Raw genomic sequence first — 26,432 nt, forward strand, 5'->3', positions numbered from 1 at the left:
AAAAGAATACAAAAGAAATACATGACATCAATGATAATATGGCCTATGGGTTAATAATCCTATAATGCTTCCAAATCAAACAGTTTTCAAAGATCAGTGGCAAATCATGAGAAAGTACACCAGATCATATACTTTGGTGTTAATACTGGGTGACTAAAGATATCCTTGAAACATTTAGGTGAAATTCTAACTTTGAAGAAATAATCACCCATAAATGAGAAATGACTTTAAGCTACTTTTCACTGGGAGAAAAAAGTCTTAGTTTAGAAATGTAAATACGTTATTTCTTTATACTCAGATATTTATCCGACTATCAAAGCTCCCCTTAGATGAGTGAAATATTACTGACATCTCACTAACACCAGTAAATCATTTACTCATCTTAAACACTGAAGAAAAAAACATTCTGATTTTGTTATACCTAAAAAAAGCCCTTTTCACAGTGCCTGGCATGTGGTGGGCACATAATACATGTGTTCTATTTTTTGTGACACTTCAAAAATCCTGATTTTCACAGGCCTGACATAGTAGGCACAAAATACATATGCTTAAATTCTAAATTTTCACAAATTATGACATTTAATTTAATCACAAATTAAAACTGTTCTTACACAAAACTTCTCAATCACCCTATTACCTACAGTATATATGTCTTTAAACTTCTAACGGGATACAAACTACTCATCTTTAAATCTGAATGCCAGAAGAGACTCTCCTGGCTAGAAATCATCAAGATCTTAAATTTTTAATATTCTGACACCAAAAATGATAAATTATCAATATATTTTTCAGTTAAATAATCTTAAAAACTCAATCATCCATAATAGTTTTAAGCGTCTTCAAAATATATTTAGCACAATTTTCCACAAATGCAAGAAAGTTTTTTACTAACTTCTCAAAGAGAAAAAATGTAAACCCTAATCAATGAGCCTACGAGAAACCTCAAAGATAACAAAGATAAAAAGCATGACTCCTCAAATCCAGAAGTCCACTAATCAAAGAATGATTAACAGTAAAGAGCCTTTCTAAACCTGCTGCTCTAACATCTGCCAAAAACCCTACTGCTAAAACAATAACCAAAAAAGGAGTCATGCCCAATGTTGTGTCTGACATTTTATTCAGTGTCCTAGGGGACATTATCATGTCCTACCTTAGAAGCTCTGGATTCTACACTGCATGATCAGAAACTTTGTCAACACTGAAGTAGCTCTGCTCCTCCCTCACTTGTATGAGCACACTGGAGGCCGATTATCCTGACATGGAGTTGCATATCCACTGTCAGGTCTCAGAAGGGACCTGGCAGTAAGAGTTACAAAAAAGACAGGAATAGTGGTTTGAAGTTGATAGCCACATGCCAGGCACTTTCTGCCCATAAAAAGGCCCTTTTCTTCAGTGTTTGCGTCAACTGTAACAGAAGAAGCAAGAACAAAATAAGCAAGCTGCTTCATATTGTATGTAAGCCAATCAAATCCACCAAGAAGGCATCCCAGGAAGATGCCTGGATGATGCTGATGAAAAAATTATTTTCTAGTAACAGAGTAGAGTCAGTTTTCTTTCTTAAGTAAAGGCAGATGTTTTTAAGATGCTTATAACTCTTTCAAAACTAGGCTTTTTTGGCACTTTTTAAGAATAAAAAAAAGTCAAATTTCAGCAAACTGGTTATGCAAATCACTTGGGGACATTTTTTTCACCACTGTATAAACACACTATATAAATATGCAAAACATTCTGTACAATACTAATGTGTACAAGGGTTATTTTTTTCTTAAAGACAATAGAATATTCTAACTTCAACTTCAGTATTCAGAAGGCAACCATTATGAGTAGAGTAAAAAGTCTGAACTACAAAAGACGTAGTTCCCTTTCAATGTGTCACAAAGAAAACTTAGAATTCTGAAATCATTTGCTAAGAAAGTAAAATATATCACCATATTTTGCCATTTATGTTCACTTGCAAATTTCAATATAAATGTATATTTGCAAATAGGAAATCAGGCCTTGTTCAACTTCATATATATACATAATCGCAGTTTTATATTTACCCACTCATCTACTACCACGACAATATCCTTTCAACTAATATCCCTTAAACAGAGAAATACCTGAACAGTAGACAAAGCGGGCATCTTATATAACACAACATGAACCAATGTAAGTTTTTTTAAAATATTTCATATATTTTACTAACATTTTCTAGAAAACATATAACACGAAATTCTTCCAATTTTACTAATAAACAGCTTAGAAAATGCATTATAATGTATTCACTATCAATGATGTTAAAGTTTGATGTTACTATCCCATCTATGTCTGACTTACATTTGGCGTTTAATATACTCTTTAAGCAATGCTTCTTCCACAGGATACACCTGTACACCTGTACCATCATCATAGTAATACATCATACTGGTATTAAGTTCTGTTTGAAATGGCTGATCAGTCCTTTCACCATGTTCTCGATAACCATATGAGTAATCGAAGTTCACTTGATGTAAAGAAAAAAGAAAAATGATTAAAAATTAAAAAAAAAAAAAGAGAAATAGTCCGTATAAAGAAAAATCCAAAGTATTACAACGGATAACAAATAACACTATCTTTACTATCAGACCAAAAAAAAAAAAAAATTAGTTAAAATATTATATGGAATAGGGGAAAATTAAAAGGACTTGCACACTTTTTCAAACTTCATCTAATTTAACAAAAAATTAATGTCCTACGTCGAGGATTTCCTCTGCCTCGTCCTCTTCCCCGTCCTCGGCCTCTTCCTCGGCCTCTAAAGGAACCTCGGATATTGCCACCCTCACTTCTCACACTGGAAACTTCATCTTGATCGTCTCTCTTTTCTCTATCACGCCTCCAACCTTTTAAAAACAAAATTATTTTTATACATTCCAATCTGCAACAGTGAATATCATGATTATTTTTATGAAAACATGGAAACTATCCCCTCCACACTTTGTAACTGGTTATTAGTAACCAGGCATTCTTCAGATAGATACAAATTTAAGAGATTTCATAGGAATTTGTCAAAATGTCCCCAGCATAAAAGAAGGCCTACAATAATATCGACATATAAAGAAGACATTCTAATAAGTAAAATAACATAATAAAAAGATAAAGAGGTCCTTTGTTAAAATGGTACTGTTGAAGATTCAAGGAGTTCTAAGACAACTGACTTTGCATTATACAAAAATTAAAAGTAACTTTTTATAAAATGTTTAAGGAACAGTTGCCTCAATTTAAATAAAAAACATTCCTTTTAAAGATAAAAGGAAATGAAAACACAGAACAAACTAGAAGAGGGGCACCTGGGTGGCTCAGTCAGTTAAGCGTCTGCCTTCAGCTCAGGTCATGATCTCAGGGTCCAGGAAACGAGCCCCCTGAGTCGGGCGTTCCCTCCCCCTCTGCCCCTTCCTCCTGCTTGTGATGGCACTCTCTCAAATAAAATCTTAAAAAATAATGGAAAATATCTGCAGTACAATATAGGAATTATATCCAGGATATATATATATAATGCATTAGTGCACATACACACATAAACATAGTAACTCAATGGGAAAAAATGGCTAAAAGACAGGTACACAAACAGGTATGCAAATGGACCATAAATATAGAAAGTGGCATTCAGCCTCGGTGGTCATGAGAAATGAAAATTAAGACAGAGTATTAAGACAGGCCGACAAAATTTTAAAGTCCTATGATATCAAAGACTGACCAAGACAGAAAAAGGTTGAACACTGTATACCATTAGCAAGAGCAAAGCCAGGCACATCCACTTTGAAAAACAATTTGGAAAAATCAAATTCGAAGGTACATATATCTTAGAGACCAAGGTTTTTCAACCTTGGCACTGTTGACATTGTAAGCCAGATAGTGTAGGGAGATGGAGGATGTTTAGCATCATCCATGACCTCTACCCAAGAGATGCCAGTAGTGGGCACTCACCCCCCACCCACCAGTTGTGAAAACCAGTACTATCTCCAGACAATGCCAAATGCCCCCTTAAGGGGGAGAAGGGGGAATCACTTCCATTGAGAACCACTGCCCTAGATCCTCTTTAATGCGTATCTTAATATAGTCTTTTTCAAACACATCTGTCTCAACCCACAGGAAAGTCTTACTACTCTCTATGTTACACCCTAAAACACACAATTTTTTTTTTTTTTTTTGTAATTTAAACAGAATTGTTGGGGTGCCTAGATGGCTCAGTCAGTTGGGTGTCTCTGCCTTCAACTCAGGTCATGATCTCTGGGTTCTGGGGAAGAGCCCCACATCTGGCTTCTTGCTCAGCAGGAACTCTGCTGCTCTCTCTGCCCCTCTGCCCCTCCTCCCCCACTGCTTGTTCTCTCTCTCTGATAAATAAAATCTTAAAAATAAACACAATTGTCATGAAAAGCATATTCTGAGTGAAGCACTCTAGAGCCTATCAATTTCTTTAAAAACCTGATCATGACCCAGTACATCAATTGCATAATGCACTCATGGGCTGCAATCCGAAGAAATTACCCCAAAGAGTGTGAGGTTGAGTGTCTGCCTTTGGTTCAGGTCCTGATCTCAAGGTCCTGGGATCAATCCCCGCGTGGGGGAGATGGGGTGGTCCCTGCTCAGCAGGGAGTCTGCTTCTCCCTCTCCCTTTGCCCCTCATCACCTTGTGCTCTCTCTCATGCTCTCTCAAATAAATATTTTTTAAAAATAACAACCAGAAACAATCCAAATATCTACCAATAACAGATTTGATCAAATAGTGAAATATACATAAGCAGGGAAAAGGACTCACAACAATACAACCAACATGCATAAATCTAAGAAAATTAAAGTGAAAAAAATGAGTGCCAAAGAATATATTGATGACATCATACTGAATGGCAGTTTCAAGTAAAAATACTCAAAAACCAAACATTCACGCCTTTATTTCTGGGAAGAGAGGAAGTGGGATGAAATTGAAGAGGGCACACAGGGAAGTTCAAGGGTAAAGGGCAATGGTAATATGCTTTTCTAAACTTGGTGCTAAGTTCCCAGCATTGATCAAGGTTCGTTACAACCTTCATGTTTTCTTACATGCCCAATATTTACTTTATTTTAAAGATTTTATTTATTTATTCATGAGAGACACAGAGAGAGAGAGAGAGAGAGAGAGAGGCAGAAACACAGGCAGAGGGAGAAGCAGGCGCCATACAGGGAGCCTGATGCGGAACTCGAACCTGGGACTCCTGGATCATGCCCTGAGCTGAAGGCAGGCGCCCAACCGCTGAGCCACCCAGGCATCCCATATTCCCAATATCTAGTAAGAAAAATCGTTAATTATAAATATATATTACTTTAATATAACAAAGTAATATATTTGAAAAACAAAGATACAAAGGTAAAAAATGTCAGTTTTTCTGTAGACAAGTTTCATAATTTTAAAGTCATATTTTGTGGACAACTGAACAAATATAACTAGATTTCAGATGATATTAGGGAATTACTGTTGATTTTCCTAGATGCTGCAACTTCTTAGGACATCAGTGCTGAAGTGTCATGTTTATCTGCAAGTTACTTTCAAATGATTCAACACATAGGTGAGTTAAATATAGCAAAATTACCAACTCTAGGTAGTGGTTAAACAAGTATTCACTGTATAATTTCTTTCAACTTTTTGTGTGTTAAGTTTTTCATAATATAACTGGAAACTTTCAGGTGGTAGTATTATGTTTGTAATCTTTTTTTTTTAAGATTTTGTTTGTTTATTTATTTATTTATTTATTTATTTATTTGAGAGGGAGAGAGAGCACAGAAAAGAGGGAGAGAGCACAGAGAAGAGGAAGAAGCAGATTCCCCACTGAGCAGAGAGCCTGACATGGGGCTCAATTCCAGGAATCTAGGATCATACCTGAGCCAAAGGCAGACTGCTTAACCAACTGAGCCACCCAGGCACCCCTGTAACATTTCCTTAAGCTTCTCCTTTCACAGGACAACATATACACTTTGAAAATTATCAGACCTAAGATTTCAGCAGAGACCTATAAAACCAAATGCCTATCTAATTGGTGTAACATATCCTACTGTCCTCCTCTGCTTTCTGAAATGTGAGAAATCCTGTTGACATAACATATCTGGGAAACGATCTTTAATTTTAAGTAATAACATTACATGTGAACGTAGTTTATACATGTATAATTTATAGCTCAGTAAAGTTGACTCTTTAATAAGAGTCACAAATAACCCATAAGAGGCTCTCATTAGCCAAATCTGGGATAATCTAAGCATCGAGCTAAAACCTCTCGGTAATGGATTATAATCCACTGAAAAAAATAAGCCATTAAGTCCACATTGATAATAAGGGAAGCCATTCCTTAGAGTGGAATGTCAACTAGTAAATATAGAAGTAATGATACAGTAAGAAAAATCAGCATTTGCAATGATTATGGTAATAACTAAATAAGACAAGAATCATCAATGGAAAAGTCATGTGGAAATCTGATGAAAAACTGGGTATTTCCAAAATTTCAAAGTCTCTCGCACAAATTACACATTAATTATAAGGGAGAAAAAAGCATATCATAAAGAAACCTAGAGCACATCACTTTAATGAAGTGCTCAAAGTTAACTAATATCAGCAATAAGATAAACCAAGATCATGTGCATTTCCATGCACTGAGAAGAAAACCATTTAATTTCTGCAGTATTCCCACCAAAAATTCAAAACCCAAATCCATTCATGAAGAAACATCAAAAATCCCAAAGTGAGAATTATCTACCACCTGTCTCAAAGTCTTCAGGGGAAAAAAACAATGTCATAAAAGATGAAAACAGAAGAACTATTCCAGATTAATGGAGACTAAAGAGAACAAACGATTAAAGCAATGCATATCACATTAGATCCTGGAAAGGAGGGAGAAAAAAAAACTGAAAAGGACATTATGGGGAAAGTCAGCCTGTGAACAGTCATACCACATTACTGTTCTATATATACTCTAAAAGCATTTAGTGTTAAAAGGAGCACAGTGGGGACACCTGGGTGGGTCAGTCAGTTAAAGAGTCTGCCTTCCGCTCAGGTCATGATCCTAGGATCCTGGAATTGAGTCCCACATCAGGCACCCTGCTCCAAGAGGAGCCTTCTCCCTCTGCCTCTGTGTGTCTCTCATGAATAAATTTTAAAAATCTTTTTTTTGAGGTGCCTGGGTGGCTCAGTGATTGAGCATCTGCCATCAGTGCAGGGCATGATCCTGGAGCCCGGGATCAAGTCCTGCATCAGGCTCCTTAGGGGCAGCCTGTTTCTCCCTCTGCCTCTCTTTCTGTATCTCTCATAAATAAATCAATAAAATCTTTTATAAATAAATAAATAAATAAAAATCTTTACAAAATAAAAACTTTTTTTTAAAAGGGCTCAATGTCTGCAACTTATTCTCAAGTAGTTTGCACTTTACACAGTTATTAAAATTGTGAACATTGGGCAGCCCAGGTGGCTCAGTGGTTTGGCACCGCCTTCAGCCCAGAGCGTGATCCTGGAGTCCCAGGATCGAGTCCCACGTCGGGCTCCCTGCATGGAGCCTGCTTCTCCCTCTGCTTCTGTCTCTGTCTCTCTCTCTTATGAATAAATAAATAAAATCTTTAAAAATAAATAAATAAAATAAAATTATGAACATTAAGTTCTTTAGTGTCATTTTTCTCTTAGAAGGTAACTTACTTCGTGTATCATTTCTCCTATTATTATATGATGATTTATTTGCATCAGGTTGACATCTTGAGCTGTTCCGAGATCCTGGTCTTTCTTGACTGTCTGGTCTTACATCATCTAAGTGGAGTGGTACCCACTTGTGCTTATTAGCTTGAAGAAAACCAAATAAAATCATTTAATGACAATGTACAATTTTCATTAAAGCTTTGCAATTCTGAAAGGAAGCTAAATTTTAATTAAATGGAAGACATTGTCTGTCCTTAAAGGTTCTTGTAGAGAACCGAAATAACTTTCTTTTCACAGAGCTCCCTGATAAATTTGTCTGTGCAAATATTTATAAAATTCATGTGAAAAGCCAATTGATGGAATATCATTATTATTCTTTCACTTTCAAGCAAAATACCCACTCTTTTGTTTAATTCTGATGAATAAACAGTACATGCAATACACTACTCCTAACACTTGACTCTTACACTTTAAAATGGGGTATATCTACGACCCAGCAATTGTACTACTGGTTTATTTACCCCAAAGATACAAATGTAGTGATCTGAAGGGGGACCTGCACCCCAATGTTTATAGTAGCAATGTCCATAATAGCCAAACTGTGGAAAGAGCTCAGATGTCTAGAGCCATCGACAGATGACTAGATAAAGATGTGGTATATGCATATACAATCACTACTACTTAACCATCAAAAATAATGAAATCTTCCCATTTGTAACAACATGGATGGAACTAGAGAATATTATGCTAAGTGAAATAAATCAGAGAAAGACAATTTTCATATCATCTCACTCATGTGGAATTTAAGAAATAAAACAGAGGATCATAGAGGAAGAGAGGAAAAAAATAAAACAAGATGGAATCAGAGAGGGAGACAAACCATCAGAGACTCTTAATTATTGGAAACAAACTGAGGGTTGCTGGAGGGGCAGGTCATGAGGGGACAGAGTAACTAGGTGATGGACATTAAGGAGGAGGGCACATGATGTAATGAGCACTGGGTGTTAATATAAGACTGATGAATAACTGACCTCTACCTCTGAAAGTAATATGTTAATTAACTGAATTTAAATAAAATTCAAAAATAGAAAAAAGAATGGGGTATATCTGGTAGGACATTGCACTGTACACACTGAAAAAGGTTGGCTGATGATTCAAAACACTTTGGTTTTTTTTTTTTTAAGAAATTTATTTATTTATTCATGAGAGACAGACAGAGAGAGGCAGAGACACAAAGCAGGCTCCATGCGGGGAGCCCAATGCAGGACTTGATCCCTGGACTCCAGGATCAACGCCCTGAGCGTGAAGGCAGGCGCTCAACCACTGAGTCACTCAGGCATCCCATGTCTCAAAATGTTTAGTTTTCTACTCAATATATATTTATGACTAAAACAAGAAGACTCATGCGCAAAGGAAAAACTACCAAGGTAATTAAGGGAAAGGGAATTATCAGTATGCAACCACAGTACTGATTTCCTATAAATCCTACAAACTATGGTCGGACAAGAAAGAGAACATGAAAGAATCTGTGAGATTCTCTAGTACAAACAAGTCCTTCTTTTAAAGATAAAAAGAGGGATTCCTGGGTGGCTCAGTGGCTTAGAGCCGCCTTTGACCCAGGGTGTGATTCTGGAGTCCTGAGATCGAATTCCACATTGGGCTCCCTGCATGGAGCCTGCTTCTCCCTCTGCCTATGTCTCTGCCACTCTCTCTCTCTCTGTCTCTCATGAATAAATAAAATCTTAAAAAAAAAAGATAAAAAGATGTGTGCTCTAAGGAGAGTCAATTCATGACTCTTAAATTTATATATAAAAACCTGGATTTGGGGATGCCTGGCTGTCTCAATCAGTAGAACAGCAACTCTTGATCTTGGGGTTGTGAGTTCAGGACCCATATTGAGTGTAGAGATTACTTAAAAATAAAATTAAAAAATAAAACCAATCTTTCCTTCAGAGGTGCCTGGGTAACTCAGTAGTTGAGCATCTGCCTCTGCTCAGGGCATGATCCTGAAGTCCTGGGATTCAGTCCTGCATCAGGCCTCCCGCAGGGAGCCTGCTTCTCCTTCTGCCTATGTCTCTTGTTTCTTTCTTTCTGTCTCTCATAAAGAACATTTTTTAATTAATTAATTAATTAATTAAAAACTTGGGGGCAGCCCCAGTGGCTCATGGGCAGCCCTGGTGGCTCAGCGGTTTAGCGCCACCTTCAGTCCAGGGCGTGATCCTGGAGACCCGGGATCAAGTCCCATGTCAGGCTCCTTGCATGGAGCCTGCTTCTCCCTCTGCCTGTGTGTCTCTGTCTGCCTCTCTCTCTCTTGCTGTGTCTCTCATGAATAAATAAATTTAAAAAAAAATACTTGGATTTTATTGTTGGCTGATCAGTTTTAACTGAAAGCAATTAAAGGGACACCTGGGTGGCTCAGTGGTTGGGCAGTTGCCTTCGGCTCAGGTCATGATTCCAGAGTCCCGGGATCGAGAGCTCTCTGCATGGAGCCTGCTTCTCCCCCTGCCTGTGTCTCTGCCTCTCTCTCTCTCTCTGTCTCTCATGAATAAATAGATAAAAATCTTAAAAAGAAAAAGAATATATCTAAAAAAAATTTTTTTAAAGAACATACCTATGCCCATCTCTCTACGTGCAACTTCATTCTATACTTACATAGAATACAAGTCAAATGCAAAAAAGGAAAGCCTAATAGTTCAAGAATGTTACAAAAGCAAATCAGTTACCATTGCAGATGGTATCCTGGAGAAATCTAATAAAATACCCATTGGTGACTAATAGGAACCAACTGATTAATTCTTCATTACTACAACTTTCTTCAAAAAATTAAAATCAAAATGAAGATAAATTGCCATTTGCAACAACAGGCATTATGCTAAGTGAAACAGTCAGAAAAATACAGTATAATCTTAATTACATGTGTAATCTAAAAGGGCAGAGTTCACAGAAACCGAAAGTAGACTGGTGGTTGCCAGGGGTGGGAGAAATGATATAGGTGGTCAAGAGGTACAACCTTCCAGTTATAAGACAAATAAGTTCTGGAGATGTAAATAATATACAGCATGATGACTATGTATTTGAAAGTTGCTAAGAGATAAGATCTTAAAAGTACTCATCATAAGAAAAAAAATTATGACTGGAAGAGGATAGATATTAACTAAAATTGTGAAAATCATTTCACAATTTATACATATATCAAACCATTGTGTTTGTGTATCTTAAACTATACAATGACATGTATCAATTATTTCTCAATAAAACTTCTGGGAAAAAAAAGCAAAGTTTTAGAGGAACTAACCTCTCTTTCGTTGATTACTTGACTGAGCCTCATCCTCACTGGCATTTTCACCAGGACCATCTAATTTTGTTTCCCGGCTTTCTTTGCTCTCACTGTTAATTCTCTTTTCAACCTTGTCTTCTCTTTCTTTTCTATTTTGTGGTTTCTTATTTCCTTGGCTGATGACACTGTGACACTGCAAAAAGTTTTTCTGAATGAAGTAATATCCATGAACATTTTCACTAACATATCCAAAAATTTGTGCTTAGTCAACCTTTTCTAAATACTGTAAAACAAATAACAACTTTTACCAAAAACTACTTTTCAAAAGATACTGTTAAAAGTCAAGCTACAGATTGGGAGAAAATATCTGCTAAGTATTTGATGAAGTACTTGGATCCCAAGTACATAATGCTGTGTCAAAATGCAGTAATAAGAAAACAACCCCATTTTTTAAAAAATGGGCTACAACTGAACAGACGCTTCAACAAATGATATATAGATAGCAAATGTAAATGGAAAGGTACTTGGCATCATTCATTAGTCAGAGAAATGCAAATTAAAACTACAGTGTGATAGCACCACACATCTAATAGAATTAGATTAAAAAACTAACTACACTGAATATTAGTGACGCTGAGACACAACTGGAATTCTTATACACTGTTGGTGGGAATGAAGTTTAGTAGTTTCTGAAAAAGCTAAACAAATAGCTACCACACAATCCAGTCATTCTGTTCCTAGTTATTTACCCAAGAAAAAAGGACAGAATATATCCATGCAAAATTTTGTACACAAATGTTCATACAGCAGCTTCATTTTTAACAGCCAAAAATGAATACAAATATCCATTCATAGATGAACAAACAGCATTTCATTCATAAAATGAAATAATACTCAGCAGTCAATAAGGAATGAATTTCTGATACACATTAACGACATACATAAATCTCAAAGTATTCAAACTAAGTGAAAGCCAGGGGGAAAATTCATATTATAGGACTCCAGTTACATAAAATTTTAAGAAATGAAAATTAATTATAAGTAACACAAAGCATATCAGTGATTGCCTGGGTTGATGGGTGGAATATGACAGGGAGAATTATAATAAAGGAGTGTGAAGAAGCTTTTGAGGTAACGGTTAGGTCCATTATCGTGATTTTGGTGATGGTTTCACAGGTATACATAGGTCAAAACTTATCAAATTGTATACTTCATGTGCAGTTTATTATATGTTATTTATACACTAATTAAAGCTGTTTAAATATATTATCTACAACCAGAAAGCAATACTGTACAAATTAAAAATAGGAAAGTGTAGTATCAAATGAAAAAATGTAACCAGATAACTATATATGGTAACCCTCCTCTTAAAAGCCCCTGATAGAGTATGTCAGAACCATCTTTTAGTTTCTTTCATAGTTCAAGTAAAAGTCCATTCATTGAACACTTGATTTGATATATACACATATAACATATATGTATATAATTAGCACTTCAATACATATTAAAAAGATTATATCAAAAAACATAGCAAATTCTGAAACAAAACAGGCTTCAAATTAGATTCATATTAAAAATTAATCTCTTTTGGGGTACCTGGGTGGCTCAGTCCACTGAGTACCCAACTCTTGATTTCAGCTCAGGTCATGATCTCATGGTAGTAGAATCAAGCATGCTTTAGGCTCTGAACTCAGCAAGGAATCTGCTTGAGAGTCTCTCTGTCCCTCCCCAACCTCCGTATATGGGAGGCTCTGTGTCTCTCAAATAAATAAATCTTTAAAAAAATTAATCTCTTTAATTGTAAGCATTACATTAAGATAACAGCATGGCAATCACCCTTCCAAATGTAAGAACACCTCCTGAGAATACAATCAGATGAAGACAATGTGATAAATAAAACCAAGTATCTGAAAAATGGGTTCATAAGAAAAGTTCTCAGCACTTCTTTATTAATGTAATTCCCTAAATCTGAAGTAAAATAAATTCTGCATGTTGAAATGAGAATATTTTCCCTTTATTAAGAAAAAAGCCTTAAAGCAATACTCACTCCAGTGTTCACTAATTCACTTGGTGTTGGCCAATTCGCCATATCGCTGAAATCACTAGCCTAAGAAGTAATAAATAAGTGTTACATCTGCAAATTAGAAATCTTATGTAGAAAGAATATTTTCTAAAAGTGAAAGCAATTTTAAAAATTACCTACATACAATTATATGCAGGCATTTGCCAAATTAATTCAAAAGCTTCTCCAAATAACAGAACACTGAAATAACAATGCTTGGGTCTTATGATCCAACTTCAAGCACTATTTAATGAAGCTGACTACAGTGACTTACATAGGATAACGAAACAAATTAATATACACAGAATTTGACAAAGGCTACAACTCTCTAGTATATCGTATAACAACTTTAACCTAACATCAGTGATACAACTAAAAGAAAAGTACACAGTAATCTAAAAGTTTCTAACATATCAATTTTCAAAATCAATACAGCTAAGAAGTATTTCATGTAAAAACATACCTTGTTGGATTTCTTTGTCTTGAGTTTTCCTGCTTTTATAATTTTAGGGGAACTGAGCTCTAAAAACAACAACAACAACAACAACAAAAACCATGCAGAATTGGTCTTACAACCACTTAATTCAACATATTAACTATTATATCAATTTCAGTAAGCCAGTGTTGTCATCATTTCCAACAAAACTCAAAGTTCTGAGAGAAATTTTTAACAAGAAATCAACTATAATTCAAACATAGATTCAAATTGGTCTTCAGTGTTCAAATCAAAAGTAAGAAATATCAGTTTAAACTGCTTGACCAATCATTTCTCTCACAGAATACAACAGGAAAAAATCAGAAATATAACATGTTTCAATACAGTAAAGTTAGGAACTCACTTTCCAAAGGGATACATTTTGCTATACAATTCATATATTGACATTCATCAAGGACAATCCAGACAATAAATCAGAAGACTTCAAACAAGGATAACATGTTTGACAATCATAATAGGTTGTATATAGGTAAAGTCATAAAAAATAAAAGTTTGTACAAAACTATCATAGTATTACCACGTGTCCCCATCTTATTTAAGACAGTAGTTGACAACAGAGACTGACTCTCTAAATCAAAACTTTACATTGTCTTTTAGTTTTTGGTTCATTACTTAGCAACTAGATGGTATATCACCTACTGAACATAATCTAAAGTAAATATTGAAAAGCAGAATAAACTTGGGATCTGTTATCTACAAAAAAACATAATAATCCAGCAAAAATGAACCCATAAAATCATGACATTGACCAATTCATAGAATGAAGCAATCTTTGAGTTAAAACTCAAAAGCGGGGCAGCCCCGTGGCACAGCGGCTTAGCGCCACCTGCAGCCTGGGGTCTGATCCTGGAGACCCAGGATTGAGTCCCATGTCGGGCTCCCTGCATGGAGCCTGCTTCTCTTTCTGCCTCTTTCTATGAATAAATAAATAAAATCTTAAAAAAAAAAAAAATCAAAAGCAGGGATCCCTGGGTGGCGCAGCGGTTTGGCGCCTGCCTTTGGCCCAGGGCGCGATCCTGGAGACCCGGGATCGAATCCCACGTCAGGCTCCCGGTGCATGGAGCCTGCTTCTCCCTCTGCCTGTGTCTCTGCCTCTCTCTCTCTCTCTCTCTGTGACTATCATAAATAAATTAAATTAAAAAAAATCAAAAGCAGATTTTTAAAAAGAATACTTATCAAAGGAAGAAGGATGGAGGATTAAGATGTTACCAGGGATGGACATACAAGGATCTGGAGTATTACAGTAATTCTATTCCTAAACCAGGATAACAAGTACCCAAATATTTCTTTCATTTTTCTTTATACTTAAAGTACACCTATATATGTGTAAGTGTATGCACATGTGTAAACGTGCATAAGGATAAACATTTCATTAAGAAAAATTAAATACAAGAATATGGGTAAATAGGGCATAAAATGGGGACAGGAAAAAATCTAATTTAATAGAGAACAGTATTTGCCTGAACATTATCTAGAATTTGAATGAATTATGTTCTACATATACTATTTACCTTTTATGAAAATCATACAATATAGGACATTTATGGGACTTTCCCTTCAACAAGGTGGAAAACATGTCCCAAAATACTGCTAAGTCAAGTAAATTAAGTATCTGGTAGTTACAAAATAAGCCTTATACAAAATATTTGATGTAATGTTAAGTAATAAGGGAGAGGGCACACAAGCAGATTTTATTTAGCTTTATTACAAATCAATTAGACATTAACAATCACAAAATTAAGGTCAGAAACTAAAGATAAAAAATTATTCTGACCACATAAAAATCAACTTTTTAACTTTGTTACTAAACGACACAATTAAGTTACTAACAAAATTTTTAAAGATACTTGAACATGATAGAAAATTAACCTCTTGATTTAAAAACCAATATGGTTCCATATTCTACTCAGACATGGATTATAACATCCAGCTAAAAGATAATAAATAAGTTGGGAAGGAATACTTATTTCTTTGCACATTTAGAAATTTTAAAATGAGATTTTGATTTCTACAAATTATTTTGGACTCAAAATCTTTAAGTTTTCTTTAAATTTTAATCCCTCAATTTATGTCCTGTAAAAAATCACTAAGCTGTACACCCTGAAACTAACATAGCATTAGTATGTCAACTATACTCAAAATACCATAATTTAAAAAAATACAAATGGGGCACCTGGGTGGTCCAGTGGTTGAGCATCTGCCTTTGGCTCGGGTCATAACCCGGGGTTCTGGGATCCAGTTCCGCATCAGGCTCCCTTTGGGGAAGCTGCTTCTCCTCCTGCCTATATCTCTGCCTCTCTGTGTCTCTCATGAATAAATATTTTTTAAAGTATTTTATTTATTCATGAGAGACAGAGAGAGAGAGAGACAGAGACACTGGCAGAGGGAGAAGCAGGCTCCACACATGGAGCCCAACGTGGGACTTGATCCCTGGACTCCAGGATCACGCCCTGGGCCAAAGGCAGATGCTTAACTGCTGAGCCACCCAGGCGTCCCTAAATAAAATCTTTAAAAGAAAAAAATACAAATGGCCAAACATAAAATGGCATTCAATTGCACTAGTAAAGAAATGTAAACTAAAACAAAATACTTTTTACCTATTATATTGACAAAAGAGAATGCTAAGTATTGGCCAGTCTACAAAGAAATGGACGTTTCTCAGGGCAACTTGGATGGCTCAGTGGGTTAAGTGTCTTCCTTTGGCTCAGGTCTTGATTCCAGTGTCCTGGAAAATCTAGCCCAGTGGGGAGCCTTCTCCTTCTGCCCCTCCCCCTGCTTGTGCTTGCTCTAACTCTGTCAAATAAAATCTTAAAAAAAAAAAAAAAAGAAGGAGGAGGAGGAAATGGACATTTCTCTCATGCTGTCGTTAAAAGTGTAAAATAGCATACTCTTCCCAGGATAATCTGTCATTTAAAATAACATATAACTTTTAATAATGCAATTCTATTTCTGGGAAATTACCTGGGAAGCAAGACAAAGTACAAAGATGTCTGTATAAAATGAAAGAAGCCCATCAGGTTTTAAAAAATAGTTTACAAAAATAGGACCGGTAAAACAAGCCTAAGAATGGTAATTTTAACTAAGAGTTTCCCATGTTTCAACTAAAATGGAGGAAATTGACCTGGATATTTATAGAGAAAACCTAAGACTGAAAACGCAAGCCAGTCTAGAAAATTAAAAAGTTAAAATTAAAATATATTATGCATACATTGTTTTCCAAATAGGTAAAACCTAAGAAATAAATTTAAACTGCTAATGGCTTCAAACATATACCTAAGTATACATGAACAGTACGTGATCTTCATATTTCTATTTTTCAAATAGCACTAGTGAGACACTAGACTAGTGCAACTTTTTGAGTAATATTCCAGTATCTTTAAATCGTTATTCTTTAACTCTGGGAATCTATAAGCTATAACCTGTAAACCTCAACTGATATGGAAAACTATCCATTTTAAGGTCTTAGACACAGGAACCAATAACTGCAACACTATTATCTAGTCAGGTAGATGCAACATCTTCAATTGTTAACAGTGATTTATTGTGCACAGTTAGGATCAAAATCCCTCGTTATTCAAACTGTGATACGTCAATCAGGATCACTGACATCATCTATGAACTTACTAAAAATACAGAATATCAAGTCCTACAGAATCAGATCTGCATTTGAACAAGACCCAAAGTGGAGGGACGCCTGGGTGGCTCAGCGGTTGAGCATCTGCCTTGGCTTAGGCCATGATTCCGGAGTCCCAGCCCGGCATCCCAGCCCAGGATCGAGTTCCACCTCTCAGCCTCTCTCTGCCTCTCTCCCTGTCTCTCTCATGAATAAATAAAATCTTAAAAAAAAAAAAAAAAAAAAAAAAACCAAAGTGGATTCCTAAATGCATTAAAATTTGAGAGTCACTAGTATAATCTCTTCTCTTTAAAGACTGACTCTATGTCTAACACCATAAGATGTCTGTTACAGCAAGATGACATTTGGTTATAATTTTTTTAAAGCCAGATTTTTTTTATCAAATTAATAAAGTCCACAAATTGAGTACCATTTAAATGAAAGCCATTGCTGTGGACAATATACAAACAAGAAGACAGCTTTTGCCTCAAAGAACATTACAAACTGGAAGAAGAGATAAAAAATGAGAATATGTAATCCCAGTACAAGACACTGAAGGATAATTTCTGTGAGAGATATGGAATATTAAGGGAGAGCAGCTTAGAGAGGTCAAGAAGACTACATAAAGGAGTCAGCATTTGAATTTGTTTTTCAAGGATAAACAGAATTAAAACAAAGGGAATGATGATGAGCAAAACCTTAACAGGCAAGAAAACATAAGGCATTTAATCCAAAACAAAGAGTACACAGAAGGGTACATAAACAAAAAGAAGCAAAAGGCTAGAAAACTAGGGTAAGACGGGACACATTACAGGTTCCCTCCCAATTTAAGTATTCTCTTAAACCAATGTGTAGGATATTTAAATAGTTGGGGGGGGGGGTGTGCAACGACACAGGGACAATTTTACTTTAATTTTCATAACTATAATCTTTAGCAAAGTTTTAATTAAGCAAATGTACTGATAATTACCAATATTTCACATAATTTTATATTTAAGGGAGAAATATAGTAAAATGCCATTTTGCTACAGTGAGTGCTTTTAAAAAAACTACTTCTTATTACTCTAAAAGTGAGAGAATCAACTTGTACAGTCACTTTAGAGAGCAAATTGTCAAGTAATACCCTATAACCTAACAATTCCAATTTTCATCATCTATCCTAGAGAAAGTCCGACATATCCACAAGAGGTATGTAATTTTTAAAGTAGGTTCCATGCTTGGTGAGGGGCTTGAACTCACTACCTCAAGATCTACCACCTGAGCCAGTCAGGGGTCCCCAAACTCAGTTATTGTAAAGAGAAAAAAACAATAGGGTCAATTAACTTTCAATCAACTTTAAATGAAAAAATGGAGGATGATATTAAGTTCTAAACACATTTGCAATACACTATGTTTGAAAGTAACTATATAGAAAGGTCTGAAATATATATTCAGTAAACAAGTAGCACCACTTATCTCTTTTCTTTAAGATTTTATTTATTTATTCATGAGAGACAGAGAGAGAGAGGCAGAGACATAGGCAGAGAGAGAAGCAGGCCCCATTCAGGGAGCCCGATGTGGGACTCGATCCCAGGACTCCAGGAGCATGCCCTGCGCCAGAGGCAGGCACTCAACTGCTGAGCCACCCAGGGGTCCCTGATTATCACTTTTCTTGAAGACATCTATAGTTCTGTTTTTACAAGGAGAATGTATTTATGTATCATTTACATAACTTATTTAAAATGTTTTTAGGGTAATAATAAAGCTTATTTGTGGTTTCTGGGAAGCAGACTTTAAGAAAAAGTCGAAAAAAAAAAAGAAAAGACAAGAGCTGAGGAGGTCAGAGAAGATCAAGGATGAAAAACATGGGAAAAAATCGGTGTATAGAATGTCTTCACGGAGTAAAAATGCTGAAATTATATTAGACAGCTGAATTTTGATATGCTGAATGCAGCCATAACTACTGGTAAAAAAATCAATAAATCCCATATTGTGGGGCACCTGTGTGGCTCAGTGGTTGAGCAACTTTTTGGCTCAGGGTGTGATCCCAGGATCCAGGATCAAGTCCCACATCAGAGGGAGCTTGCTTCTCCTTCTGCCTATGTCTCTGCTTCTCTGTGTCTCTCATGACTAAATAAAAATCTTTTAAAAAAAATAAAAACACAAAATTGCATATTGTGATTTTAATGCAGGTCTCCAACAAAACAATTGAACTACTTTAAACAAGGACAGGACAGACAGCAGGACAATCCTTTCTGGTCTCTTGACTGAATTCAACACTGTTGTGACACTGTTCTAGGCCTCCTGGATAAGCCAGGCTCCGGTTGAAAAGAAGGCCTTATCTAGTTTAAGAGGAAGAGCTATACATAAGCCAAAACGATCCTACAAGTGGAATAAGGTGTCTCACAAGGGCTGAAAGAAGCAAAAACAATTCGCTTGCAGTTCAATCAGAACTGTAGTTTCTAACAGGGAAAATTCATGATTATCTGTCCTGAAATAATCCCCTTCATGTCCTATGTTTCTATCTCTGATAATAAACTTTTATTTTGTTTGTAATAAAATTATGTGAATGGAATCCCTATGTATCTTTAAGAGAGTGACAGTAAATCCAGGTTTGGCCAGGACAAGCATGGTTTAAGTCTATTATTCCAACATAATATCCTTCTCTTTGCCTCTACAATATCCTGGTTTGTCGGATAAATTACATAGGCCCTTTACTAACAGATTATTGCTATTTTGTACCTACTCTGAACCTTAAAGGTCCTCTGCTATTTCATTGTTGCAAATTTGCTTAGGAGAATAGGAAGCCAAGGGGGGAGGTGGGGGGGTTATGGATGACACTATGTTATTAACTAGAAGAAATGAATACACCCATTTCATTCATTTACAGGGCTCAGACAAATTGCCAGAAGTCAACTAGCTAGTTGGTAACAATATCTGCACTAGAACCCAAGTCTCTCAAAACAGTGCATTTCTAGACCATAATCTCTAAATTACTCAACTACAAATAGAAGTTGTGGTAGAACAGCCGGCATTGGGGAGAGTTTATAAAGTTACTACTCAACTCCAAGTAGTGAAAAATGGTATGCCTGTAAAGCACAGAATGGATTCCAAGAATAGAAAGAACTGCCTAGGGACGCATGGGTGGCTCAGTGGTTGAGCGTCTGCCTTCCGTTCAGGGCGTGATCCCAGGGTCCAGGATTGGGTCCCACATCGGGCTCCTTGCCGGGAACCTGCTTCTCCCTCTGCCTATGTTTCTGCCTCTCTCTCTGTGTGTCTCTCATGAATAAAAATAAAATCTTGAAAGAAAGAAAGGAAGAAAAAGAAACTACCTACAATGAAACATCAACAAAACTGAAATTCCCCTGAGCCACATATAACTGAAATATCACCTTGTTCTTAACCTCCATCAAAGACTAAGATCCCCAATGAAGGCACCTGAGGTTACTTGAACTGTTACTTTTCAAAAGGACATTTCCAATTAGAATTCCTGAGTCTTACCTTGAAAGTTTTAAAACCTGTCAAATTAACTTTACATTCAAAAGACAGTTCATTTTTGGGGTAGTTCACTGAATATAAATTATAATTGTGCGTAAGTCTAAAAGTAGGGAGCTTGGACAGCCCATTAACATTCATTAGGGCTTTCTCTTTGCTAAATTAATGGAGATAATGCTTTATGATTTTCGTTTGCTTGAGTTAGTGATAGTAGTAAACAGATTAAAAAAAAAAAAACAGATCTTTATAGCTAGAAGAGAATGGCCATTATATTGAGAGCAAATTTCTAGGCAGTTTTTTCTGCAAGTGCCAAAATTTATCATGAATGATGAGTAAGTATTACCATGTCAAAGCCAAAGAAATCAACACTTCTCACTCTACTGGAGTTCCTCTTAAGAAATGTTAATATACCTGCAAATAATGTATTTATAGCAATCCCTCTACAGTTATACCACATCCTTTAATTCACTTGATCCTCGTAAACCTGTACACATGCTCATTTTCCCCATTTTATTAACCTTTAAGAAAAAAAGTGAAGATTTGCAATAGTTATAATTTCTATATAAAAAGTTCAAGGGACGCCTGGCTGGGGTAGCGGTTAAGTGCCTGCCTTCAGCCCACGGCGTGGTCCTGGACGCCCGGGATCGAGTCCCACATCGGGTTTCCTGCGTGGAGCCTAATTCTCCCTCTGCCTGTGTCTCTGCCTCTTTCTGTGTCTCTCATCAATAAATAAATATTAGGGGAAAAAAGTTAAAGGGATGCCTGGGTGGCTCAGCGGTTAAGCCTGCTTTTGGCCCAGGGGTATGATCCTGGAGACCCGGTGAGTGAAAGTGAGTACCGCACAGTAGGTAAGCACACAGCCTGGAACCAGACTGCCTGGCTTTGAGTCCCATTTAAAATGGTTTCTATCCCATACGGATGATTGTAAAGAATAAATGTAAAACGGAGCCTGCTTCTCCCTCTGCCTGTGTCTCTGCCTCTCTCTCTGTGTGTCTCTCATGAATAAATAAATAAAATCTTTAAAAAAAAAAGTGTGCTGGATACATAGCATGTTCTACGTGTTAGCTAGTAGTTAGTAATATTAATTAACTGTGCACATATTACATTTTATTTATTTATTTTTTTTAAGTAGGCTCCATGCCCAGCGTGGTGCCCAATGCTTGGTTCACACTGACGACTGTGCGATCAAGACCCGAGCTCAGATCAAGAATTGGACACCGGGCAGCCCGGGTGGCTCAGCGGTTTAGCACCTGCCTTCGGCCCAGGGCGTGATCCTGAGGACCCTGGATCTAGTCCTGCCTGGGGCTCCCTGCGCGGAGCCTGCTCCTCCCTCTGCCTGTGTCTCTGCCCCCCCCCCCCTCTCTCTGTGGGTCACTCATGAATAAATAAATAAAATCTTAAAAAAAACAAAGTTCAATGAACTTACTAAAACTTAATTTAGAAAATGAAACTAGGAGACAACTGCCTTTTGCGTTGTTTAGCACGTTCATTAAACTCAAACATTAAAACTACGACCGAGATGGAAGCACCCGGGGCCGCACCGCGCGGTCCTCTCCCCTAGGAGGGCGGGGACTGCCCTCTACCTAGCGCGCGACCCGCCTCCCGCGTCCACTATCCTCGGTCCGACCTATTTTCCGCCACAATCATGATTCCGAGCATTTTGTCAGCAGCATTACTATGAACGATCTCTTGTTTCAAAAACGGAGGGTTTCAGCTTACCAGTGATTTCACCACCACCACCACCACCACCACAAAAAAAATCACAATCTCACTTCCACTTCTCAATCCCCTTGCTCCGACTCGCTTCGCCCACCCCCCCACCCCACCCCACCCCCACCCCCTTTTTTTTCCTACAAGTCCACGAAAACTTTCCCATAGGACCAACTGCACCATCTACCTGAAGTCGGCTCTCCCGGGTCACTATGCCGCTGGGGGGAGGGGAGGCGGGGAGGCAGGGGGAGGCGGGGGGAGCAGACCTCGAGGGAGGCCGCGCCAGCCCCGCGCCGCGGCTGCGAACCTCCCGCAGTGCCCCCACCCGTCAAGGAGAACCCGAGGTCCCACCTCTTCCTGCCGCTCCCTTCCCAGATGTCCATTTATGTAAATAGGCAGCGTGAATGACACCTTGGAACAGAACACCTCCGAGTGACAGGGAGAGGCGGCCCGCCCCTCCCCCAGCCCCACGACCGCCTCTGCAGCCGCGAGAAATCCCCCCTGCACACACCCTCCCAGCGCCCGCCGCCCAAAACCACAGACCTGCCTCCAGGGTTTCCAGGGGGCACGGCGGCGGCCCCGTCCCGGCAGGGGACAGGTGCTGGGGAGGCTTTTTGGTCCAGGGGTTCTCTTTAGGCGGCGGCGGCGGCGGCGGCGGCGGCGGCTGCAGCTTTTCCTCCCGGCCGGCCGCCGCCTCCTCCTCCAGGGCGTCCTCCGCCCGCGGGGCCCTCGGGAAGGGTGGCGGGGCTCCCCCGCCCGAGGGGCCCCCGGCGCCGCGCGCCTTGCGCGCCAGGTGCAAAGCCAGGGGTCGCACGGGCACGGCCGCCTGCGGCACGCTGCGCCCCAGCACCAGCGCCGGCGACGGCTCTCCCCGCGCCCCCGCGCTGATGGCTGTCGCGGCCTCCTCGCCCTCGCGTCCGGGCGCCGTTACCAACAGCGACTCCTTCTCGGCGGCCACCGCGGGGGGCTCCTCCCGGGGCCGAGCGGCGGGCACCGCCGACATGGTCCCCTGGCCCCAGCCGCCCCAGCCAGGGGGGGCCCGCGGCCAGGGAGCCCGACTGCCCGTCTCTCCGCCGGGGAAGCGACCGGCTCCGGCCTGGGGCACAGAACCCAAAAGCCCGGCCGCCGCCGCCGCCGCCGCCGCCACCGCCGTGCAGCGCCCGGCGCGCCGCCCCTCCCCGCGTGGAACGGAGCGCTAACCGCCCGCCGCCCAGCCCGCCTCGCAGGCTCACGCTCCGAGCCAGACAGCAAGCGCCGGGCGCCGCAGCCGGGAGCCGCGAGCCCTCACCTGGCGCAGGCAGCGGCGCAGGCGAGGCGAGGCGAGGCGAGGCAGGCGAGGCAGGCGAGGCAGGCGAGGCAGGCGAGCAGGGGCCGGGAGACCTCTAGCGGAGCGCAGCGGGCGCGTGCCCGCACAGCCGGTAACTGCTCCCGGGGGTGGAGGCGGGGGGCGGGGAAGGGGCGGGCCCGGTGGGCGGGGCGAGGCCGTGGGGGCGGGGCGGGGCGGGGCGGGGCGGGGCCTCCCGGGCGGCGTGACGTGGCCGCTCCCCGGCTCCCGCCGTCGCCAGGCCGCCGCCCGCGCTGCCTGACTGACGAGCCCGCCCGGGTGCCGCCCGGCCTGAGGGCGCGGCCCGCCGAGGGTGGGGAGGGAGGGCGAGCTGGCCGAGTCGGCCGCTCGCGGGCCCCCGCCGCCGGGACTGCGGGAGCAGGGGCGGGGCGCGCACCGGGCCTCTGTGACTCGCGGCGCGCGGGCCGGGGCGGCCTACGCACGTGGCCCGGGCGGCGCGGGGCAGGTGGACCCCGGGTCGCGGCGGCCTCTGCCCGCGACCCAGGCCGGGCCCCTGACCGCGCCGTTCCGTCCTTCTGTCGCCCGGTGAAAAAGTCCCCCCACCCCGAGATTTGGGAGGGTGGGCACCGCGATCACCGGTGATCCCGAGCCACGTCCAGGATGGAAGTTGTGTAATCTGCAGGTAACTGTTTGTGAGACCTTTGCCCGGGCGATCGGCTTAGTGCACTTCCCGCCCTCATTTCCACCCTCGAACCGAGAGGTTTTTTTAAAGTGTTCCTGAGCAACACAGCTGGTTAATATTTCGCCGACTTTGTGTTGCTGTTGTTGTTGTGACCCGCCCCCTTAATTTGTAGAGATAACACTTGTTTACAAATTAACCATGTTTCCTAATTTTTTTTTTCTTTTTCCTGGAATGGATATACGTTTAACAGGTAGAACCTGGGCAGCTCCCGGTGGCCCAGCGGTTTAGCGCCGCCTCTGGCCCAGGGCGTGACCCTGGAGACCCGGGGTCGAGGCCTGCGTCGGGCTTCCTGTGTGGAGCCTGCTTCTCCCTCAGCCTGTGCCTCTCAGTCTCTCATGAATAAATAAATTAAATCTTTTAAAAAATTGTTTAAATAAATAAAAGGTACAACTATGTTCTGATGAACTCCACTAAGAGCTTTCTACCTGGCACTGAAATTGAGTGAGTGAACATTGGTTTCATAGGCACGGATTTGTGACTTAGTAAATGTTGATGTCGCTGTGCAAGGTCTCAGAAAAGAGGTTTGACCCCGTGAAAATTTTTTCACCAAAGGGACACCCCCCCACCCCACCCCCGCCACAAAAAAAAAAAAAATCTGTATGCGTTTGTATGCACCTGGCCAGGGGTCCCTTCTGGCTTCCTCTAGAGCTGCCTAACGAGGCAGTAAGCTTGTACAGGACTCTTGTCTCAGGGGTCTCTCTCTTCAAACTCGAGATGGTTTTCATTTACTCAAAAGTTGTACTAGGCATTTTTTTTTTTTTTACCGTGTTCCCACTTGGGGATAAGTATTTCCTTTTTTTTTTTTAAAGATTTTATTTATTCATGAGAGATACAGAGAGAGAGAAGCAGAGACACAGGCAGAGGGAGAAGCAGGCTCCATGCAGGGAGCCCAGCACAGGACTTGATCCCAAGACTCCAGGATCATGCCCTGAGCGGAAAGCAGACGCCAAACCACTGAGCCACCCAGGGATCCCTAGGTCCCTAGGGATATATATATTTTTTTAATTTCCCTAAGGTTAGCAACCTATTCATACATTACAACAATTATAATAAGGCCTTTCTTGTTTTCCCGTATCACTGGTTTCCAATTTATCTGACCCTAAGCAACCTTCAGAACCCAGGACCAGTTAAAGAAGCCCTGTCCTTACCTTTACTCCCAAGGAGGCATCATCTTTACTAGCTCCGTTATTGGTAAAGCTTTGTTTTGTTAACTATAAACTCGCTGCCCTTCAGGTTAAAATCAGCCTTTTGGAGTCCTGCCAGGTAATGCTTGTTCCATTTACAAAAGCTCAGCAACAAATTCGCGCTGGTTGTGACTCAGAGAACATCTTCTATTTTACCATCTATTTAAATACGGATGAATTAAAGACTGATTCTCTTGAAGGAAAGGTTATGGATGGAATGGTTTTCCAAAGTTAGATTCATATGGGCTACCTAACCATGGTCGGTGGTTTCGTTTGTTGCTGTTTTGTTTTGTTTTGAAGTGAAGAACTGTAAAGATGCTTTATTGAAGAAATACAGGAGTTTCTTGGAAATAGGTTGTGCTTATAGGAAAAGAAGAACTGGAGGGCAAATGTGTACTCAGAAGGTCTCTAAAGAATTCAGTAGTTTGGGATGCCTGGGTGCCTCAGATGGTTAAGCATCTGCCTTCCGCTCAGGTCATAATCCTGGGATTGAGCCCTACATCAGGCTCTCTGCTCAGCGGGGAGTCTACTTCTCCCTCTTAGTCTCTCTTTCTCAAATAAATAAATTTAAAAAAAAATTCAACAGTTAGCATATGGTGATCATCACCATAGTGCAGTGCCACTAATGTCAGTAAGGGAATTGGCAATTTGTTGCCCCCTTTTTTAAATATTTTATTTATTTTTTAATATTTATTTATTCATGAGAGACACACAGAGAGAGAGAGAGAGGCAGAGACACAGGCAGAGTGAGAATCAGGCTCCCTGATCACGCCCTGAGCCAAGCGCAGACGCTCAACCACTGAGCCACCCACGTGTCCCAAAGATTTTATTTATTTATTCATGAGAGACATAGTGGGAGAGTGGCAGAGACACAGACAGAGGGAGAAGCAGGCCCCCCGTTGGGAGCCAGATTCGGAACTCGA

General features: G+C 40.0%; 2 protein-coding genes across 38 annotated transcripts in view; one reads left to right on the top strand and one right to left on the bottom strand.

The window, feature by feature from the left end:
• The window catches only part of LARP1B (La ribonucleoprotein 1B), a 130,042-nt gene extending 106,325 nt beyond the window's left edge, over window positions 1-23,717 (bottom strand). For 10 of the 28 annotated variants that reach the window (XR_003125439.3, XM_035702231.2, XM_025420589.3 and 7 more), the window contains exons 1-7: window positions 22,842-23,043; window positions 13,469-13,527; window positions 12,991-13,050; window positions 10,962-11,136; window positions 7,670-7,810; window positions 2,718-2,861; window positions 2,320-2,485 (exon numbers count right to left, since the gene is read on the bottom strand). Coding sequence is in view for 23 of the 28 variants with exons in the window: in XM_035702231.2 (XP_035558124.2) it covers window positions 2,320-2,485; window positions 2,718-2,861; window positions 7,670-7,810; window positions 10,962-11,136; window positions 12,991-13,032 (668 nt within the window). In the remaining 5 variants the exon portion in view is untranslated. Of the gene's footprint in view, window positions 1-2,319; window positions 2,486-2,717; window positions 2,862-7,669; window positions 7,811-10,961; window positions 11,137-12,990; window positions 13,051-13,468; window positions 13,528-22,485; window positions 22,635-22,841; window positions 23,069-23,586 lie in introns of those variants that run through there. The other 18 variants (XM_049097259.1, XM_025420590.3, XM_049097268.1 and 15 more) reach the window with 13 other exon arrangements.
• MFSD8 (major facilitator superfamily domain containing 8) overlaps window positions 23,581-26,432 on the top strand; it is a 127,362-nt gene continuing 124,510 nt past the window's right edge. For 8 of the 10 annotated variants that reach the window (XM_049097270.1, XM_049097269.1, XM_049097271.1 and 5 more), the window contains exon 1: window positions 23,919-24,265. The gene's annotated coding sequence lies outside the window, so the exon portion shown is untranslated. Of the gene's footprint in view, window positions 23,717-23,918; window positions 24,266-26,432 lie in introns of those variants that run through there. The other 2 variants (XM_049097272.1, XM_025420571.3) reach the window with 2 other exon arrangements.

This window comes from Canis lupus, chromosome 19 (genome assembly GCF_003254725.2).
Source record: "Canis lupus dingo isolate Sandy chromosome 19, ASM325472v2, whole genome shotgun sequence".
Lineage (NCBI taxonomy): Eukaryota > Metazoa > Chordata > Mammalia > Carnivora > Canidae > Canis > Canis lupus.